The 6874-nt window shown below is 40.9% G+C and overlaps 1 protein-coding gene across 2 annotated transcripts in view; it reads left to right on the forward strand.

Moving 5' to 3' along the window:
• LOC121384814 (low-density lipoprotein receptor-related protein 2-like) overlaps positions 1-6276 on the forward strand; it is a 54967-nt gene extending 48691 nt beyond the window's left edge. Inside the window, exons 35-38 of one of the 2 annotated variants that reach the window (XM_041515405.1) lie at positions 930-1125; positions 2081-2248; positions 4096-4222; positions 4858-6276. In XM_041515405.1, coding sequence (XP_041371339.1) covers positions 930-1125; positions 2081-2248; positions 4096-4222; positions 4858-4965 — 599 coding nt within the window. In that variant the 3' untranslated portion in view covers positions 4966-6276. The remainder of the gene's footprint in view (positions 1-929; positions 1126-2080; positions 2249-4095; positions 4223-4857) is intronic. The other variant, XM_041515406.1, reaches the window with a different exon arrangement.
• The last annotated feature ends 598 nt before the right edge of the window (positions 6277-6874 follow it).

Here is a 6874-nt window from a genome sequence, read left to right on the forward strand (position 1 = left end):
GAGGTCTAAAATTAACGAGCTACTCTCGATTCACTAATATCAAAACCCATATTAGCTCGGCCAGTTACCTTTCGACCGACCGTTCAAAATTGCGCCAAATTACCTCAATCAAAATTGCGCACCCTTTTCTCTTTGGCATGTAACTGCTCCATTCAAATTCCATAGCACCACCACCACCACCCCCACCTGCCTGCTACCGATTTGATCGGGCTGCTGGTGCTCCCTTGCACCTGCCAGTGCAAGCGGTCCCTCCTCTCCTCTCCCCTCCCCCCACCTTTCCTGTCATGGATGGAGTGTCGGCCAAGGCCGGCTCTTGTGCCCACGGCAGGCGTGCGCTACAACAGCTTGTTCTGAATGTGCACGTAAAACCCTATGACATAACATGACATGCTCAGTTGGTAATGCATGGTCCCCTCCTGCTCCAGAACCACCCACTGGCTATGTCAGAGATTGGATCCGTGGTCGGCATGCCTGAACCTTTAAGGATATGGGCACGTTAATAGAGTTACCAGTCCCACTGTATGGTCTCTCTAGGATTGTCAGGCCACCGATCTTATAGGAGGCAGGACTCTGGATGGGCATATTTGAAACCTTAGTGGTATATGGACACGTTATTAACTAGATATCTTATCTATCTCTAGGATCGATTGGGACTCACTGGGCTATTTCTCATTCCAGCTTGTGCACCACAACTGGAATAACAAAAGCTATCCTGTCTGTGGAATAGTGCATATAAAATGGCCCTTACGGTGCTAATTGAAAAAGAGTAGCCCATGGAGTGGCAGCAGCGGGTTTCCTCTCTAATTATCTCTGTAGTCCTTAACAGTATGTTAGACACCATAAAACGGTAATTAAGATGTGTTGAGTGTGTTAATAAATAAAACATTTCTTTTTTTTCTTTCATTTTCTGTAAACTGATTCGATTTCAGATTCCACTGAGCCTTACAGCGTTTACCAGAAAAGAAAAAAATTGACACCAAAATCAACAACTGTGACATCATCGCCTACTACTGTCCGGACATCTACCAGTACAGCAGCAGTACAGAACACGTCCATGGAGATCTGCTCCACGTACTGCAGGAATGGAGCCACCTGCTTCGTGACATCTCAGCGGCTTGTGTGCAGGTACGAGAAATGTCAGCCGAGAGCACCTGTACTAAACACACCGGCCTCGGTGGCATTATGGTTAGGCCATCGGTCAACAGGCTGATAGGTACTGGGTTTGGATCCCAGTCGAGGCATGGGATTTTTAATCCTGATACCGACTCCAAACCCTGAGTGAGTGCTCCGCAAGACTCGATGGGTAGGTGCAAACCACTTGCACCGACCAGTGATCCATAACTGGTTCAACAAGGGCCATGGTTTGTGCTATCCTGCCTGTGGGAAGCGCAAATAAAAATCCCTTGCTGCTAATCAGAAAGAGTAGCCCATGAAGTGGCAACAGCGGGTTTCCTCTCAAAATCTGTGTGGTCCTTAACCATATGTCTGACGCCATATAACTGTAAATAAAATGTGTTGAGTGCGTCGTTAAATAAAACATTTCTTTCTTTCTTTCAGTACTAAACAATGACATAATTTTAATTACTACAAACTACAAATTCATGAAAATAGTCTCAGCTCATAGGAAAGTTTTCAGGAATTTGAGGATGTGAGTATGGACTTGTACATGGATTACTCATATTATATCAAAGGTCATGGTATGTCCTGTCCTGGCAAAGCAAATATGCATATAAATAATCTCTTGCTGCTAATCAGTAGTGTCCAAATAACTGTTTAGACATCAGCTAGCTCAGTTGGTTGAGTGCTAACTTGAGGTGCTTGTGTCGCAGGATCAAACCACCTCGGTGGATCCATTCAACTGATTGGGTTTTTTCTGGTTACAACCAGTGCACCACAACTCGTCAAAGGCCATGGTATGTGCTTACCTGTCTGTCGGAAATGCATATAAAAGATTCCTTGCTGTATGAGAAAAAAAGGTAGCGGGTTTCCTCTAATGACTACGAGTCCAATGTTTGATATCCAATAGCCAATGTGCTCTAGTATGTCATTAATCATAACTTTTGCCATCGGACCACCACAGATGCAGTCGAGACTACACCGGCGAGCACTGCGAGAGCAAGGTGGCTGACTCCCCCGCGGTGACGGAGCAGGCCCAGGAGAACAAGGCGTGGATTGCCGGAGTCGTTCTGTCCTTCGTCCTCATCGCCGTCATCGTCATCGGCGTCGTCTGCTACTGCAGAGTGAAAAGGTGAACCACATACCGTTTTAAACCTGCCTGTTGAGGTGTACACACTTCATCCTGTCCTTCCATCTGCCCTTTTTAATCTTTTAGCTTAACTTTGCTATTCATTTCTCTCGGGTTAAAATGTTGGGGTCTATCTCAGTTAGTAGAGTGCTCACCGGAAATGCTTGGGCCAAAGATTGAATCCCCTCAGTGGTGAAATGCTTGGACCAAAGGATGAATCCCCTCAGTAGTGACATGCTTGGGCCAAAGGATGAATCCCCTCAGTGGTGACATGCTTGGGCAAAAGGATGAATCCCCTCGGTGGTGACATGCTTGGGCCAAAGGATGAATCCCCTCACTTGTGAAATGTTTGGGCCAAAGGATGAATCCCCTCGGTGGTGACATGCTTGGGCCAAAGGATGAATCCCCTCGGTGGTGACATACTTGGGCCAAAGGATGAATCCCCTCGGTGGTGACATGCTTGGGCCAAAGGATGAATCCCCTCAGTGGTGACATGCTTGGGCCAAAGGATGAATCCCCTCAGTGGTGAAATGCTTGGGCCAAAGGATGAATCCCCACAGTTGTGACATGCTTGGGCCAAAGGATGAATCCCATCAGTGGTGACATGCTTGGGCCAAAGGATGAATCCCCCTCAGTGGCTACATGTTCTTACTGGGTATCTCCCATCTAGACCAATGGGAAAAAATGTATTGGGCTTCCTCAAAAAACTATGTACCTGAATGACCAAATGTTTGACATCCAAGAGCCAATGATTAATCAATGTCCTCTAGTTGTGTCATCAAACAAAGAAACTTGAGGGAGTAGAATGTTGATCAGTGGTAGAGTAGTGACCTATAGTGTGATTGGTTGTAGGATCATTGGCCCAATGAACCTAGAGCATGTAAACGATCCCAAGCTGCTGTACAGTAACAATAGCATTATGTGGCAGCAACAGGCCTCTCGTGAAGTGTTTAATCACCATCAGTTAGAAGACAAGGCCATTGATTAAAATTATTAGGTTAATAAACAAACATAACACTGATGTTGACCTCACGACCCTGCATTTGATACAGAATGAATAGGGGTCAGATTTTATTATGGAGAAAAGCCTATTTTACTGCAGATGTTATTTTTCAGCTCTTTTTTTTTGCATAAAATAATTTTCACAAAATAGACTAGATTTGATTGGAAATGCTAAGTCATTACCTTTATTTACATATTGTATAGATATTTCAGCTTTTAAAAGAGCATTTTCAACTTTTATTTTTAAATAGGTATCACATCACTGAGATTTACTCTAGATTTTAAGAGGTGGTGTGCAAAGTACTGCATACAGCAAACACTTTGTGATTCCATCATTAGTATTGCACTAGAGCCATAACATTTAATATTAAATGGAAGTTTTATTTAATATCCCATAATCTGAATTGTTCTGTAAACACACTACTTTTTTCTACAAGTGTCTTTACATGGACGTTACCCATCTCAGTGGCAGATCCAGAAAATCCATTTAGGGGGGCCCCAGTGACATGAGGCGGAATGCCAGTGGAACTTTTGGGGAGGTTTGGAGGGGATCGTAAAAAAACAAAAACAATTAATATATAATAAAATTATAACTGTCGCAAAATTTAGGAGGGGGTGGGCCCCAGGGTCCCCTTCCTCTAGATCCACCTCTGTATCTTCTTAAAACTTAATTTTCACTCTTGTTGACGTCTTGTTATTTGCATTTTGTAAAGTACATTTATTTCTTAATAAAAGATTCCTTGCTGCTTTCAGTAACAGTAGCCTATGGTGGTGGGTGCAGGTTTTCTCTCAAATAAAACTTGAATATTTGAATGTGTGTGTGTGTTTTCATGTATGATTAATTTCAGGCGAGAACTGGACTTGGTGAGCATCATAAAATACCGGAACCCGTCTATAGCGAAGTGCAATGACGAGCAGGAGGAACTGGTCACGGAAGTCTCGTTTGGAAACCCCAGCTTTCAGGAATTTGATGATGTGAGTATGGATTTGTACATGGATTACTCGTATATCAAAGGTCATGGTATGTGCTGTCCTGTCTAAGCGAATATGCATATAATTTATAATCTCTTGCTGCTAATCAGTAGTGTCCGAATAACTGTTAGACATCAACTAGCCAGGGGGCAGGATTTAACCCAGTCGGTTGAGTGCTCGCTTGAGGTGCTTGCATCACAGGATCGAACCACCTCGGTGAATCCATTCAACTTACTGGGGGTTTTTTCTGGTTCCAACCAGTGCACCACAACTGGACAAAGGCCATGGTATGTGTTTACCTGTCTGTGGGGAAAATGCATATAAAAGATCCCTTGCTGCTAATCGAAAAGAGTAGCCCATAAAGTGGCAACAGCGGGTTTCCTCTCTCAATATCTGTGTGGTCCTTGTAACCATATGTCCAATGCCATATAACTGTAAATAAAATGTGTTGAGTGTGTCGTTTAAATAAAACATTTCCTTCTTTTTCCAAAATTTTTCACTTTGACTTTATTCTAACATATCAATATTACTGGAATTTCATTATGATTTGGCCAGGAGTTCCCTAGAGGCACTGTTTTTTTCTGCATACTTACAATGCTTTTATTAAAAACTGAACCAAGTAATTTTCTTTCTTGTAGTTTGGCGAGGAGGGAATTCAGGAAAATTTGTGGTCAAAGTTTATAAGTGGGTCACGCCCGTCTGTTGACTCTGCATTCATCAGTCGCCAAGGAAGCTACACCGAATAGTAGCAACACGGAACGATTTACATGAAGAATTTAGATCTGTTTATAGTAAATTTTTACTTTGGTGTGGGTCTATCTTATTGTTAGAACCTTTGGTAATTTGTGTCCAAATTGTATCGGAATTGCTTTGCTGAGCAACTATTTTAAATTATTTCTATTAAAAGATACCCCTATCACCTAACCCCCCCCCCCATATCCCCTTGATGACTGATGATTGCATTTGGTTTTGATCACAATATACATGTATATGTATGTCCAATAAAATTTAAAACAAATTTATTGAACGGTAGATGTTGGTCATAACCATGACCAATTGTATCTGATTGTACATGTATATGATTGCATCTGGTTACATGTGTTTTGTCTGGAGACATTAATTCTGACAAAAATTAAGATTTCTTTAATGTTTTGTTTTCTGTGGACACAAATTACCACTGAATGTAAGAATGTTGTGTTGTATATTTGACCCCACTAAGCAGACTTGTCCTGTATACTAGGTGGACATGCCTGACGGGAATCTGAATGAAGGAGAACCCAGGAAAACCATCAAGTGGCGACTTGGTAGTGACTCGGAAGAACGGTTGCTGGTCACCAGCATGCGATAGTGGTCACAATCGTTTCCTTACCTTAAAAACAAGAGAAGATTTTTATATGCAAAACCACATGATCCATTATAAAAAGGAGAAAGTTAAGTTGTTATATATAGTTTCTAGAATATAGATAAAACTAGTTTGCTGATAAATTTGTTTTATTTCTCATTTCACTAATGCTGACTACCTGGTGTTTTTAGTCAATTGCAAAATATGACATGCTTTACAAAAATGTTCTCTATACATGTACATCTGTTGAATTTTGTGTATTGTACAATAGGTTTTGTTTAGTTGTATAGTAATGGTCATTTGGAGAAGGTTGTTACGGCCATAGTTATGTTAGTTATTTTCACAATGTTTTAACGCGAAACAACAGCGCAAAAGCAAAGTTAGACTAATCAATACCATTTGTATAATGGGAATGACAGGCTGAAGAGGGGATGCAAATCCTAATATGCAATTTTGTTTATTTCTTCCAAATGGCCATTGCTTGTTTTTGATTTACAATGTTAATAATTTTTTATACAGTTCTTGAAGACAGAAAATGCACAATAACATTGTTGAAGGGTCAGCATGCATTTTGAAATATGGAATGTTTCTCGTGATACAGTGTGTACATATTAAGTTTCTTCACATTATATTTATTTACTTATTATTATCACATAGTGCTATTTCATTCACTATCATCATTCCATTAAATAAATAAAAAAACTTGAATTGCTAACTAACTTGTATTTGTTATTCTTTATGAAATATTGGTCTGATTGCATGCTTCATCCCTGTCAGGGGCGTGACGTAGCTGAGTGGTTAAGTGCTTGCCTAATGCCCCGCGCAGCACGGTCTGTCCAGGATCGTCCCTGTCAGTGGGCTCATTGAGCTATTTCTTGTTGGAGCCAGTGTACTACGACTGGTATATCAAATGCCATGGTATGTGCTATCCGGTCTCCGGGATGGTGCATATAAAAGATCCCTTCCTATAAATGGAAAAATGTAGTTGGTTTCCTGTATAAGACTGTTAAAACTTCTAGTATTTGACATCCAATAGCCGATAATTAATAATTCGGTGTACTCTAGTGGTACTTTAATTTTCATCATTGTCATGAATGGAAGGAACTATACAAGGGAAGGAACTATACGGAATCAAAAGGACAAAATTAGGATACATTACATAACTCTTGCCAGAGGTCCACTAGATAAGGTATTGGCACTGGTTAACGTAATATTTTTCAATATAAACCAGTGGTATATTAAGACCCATGGTATGTCATCCTGTGAGAGTGTGTAATATAAAACAAAAACAAACTTAAGGACACTCCGAGGTT

This window comes from Gigantopelta aegis, chromosome 10 (genome assembly GCF_016097555.1).
Source record: "Gigantopelta aegis isolate Gae_Host chromosome 10, Gae_host_genome, whole genome shotgun sequence".
Classification (NCBI taxonomy): Eukaryota; Metazoa; Mollusca; class Gastropoda; order Neomphalida; family Peltospiridae; genus Gigantopelta; species Gigantopelta aegis.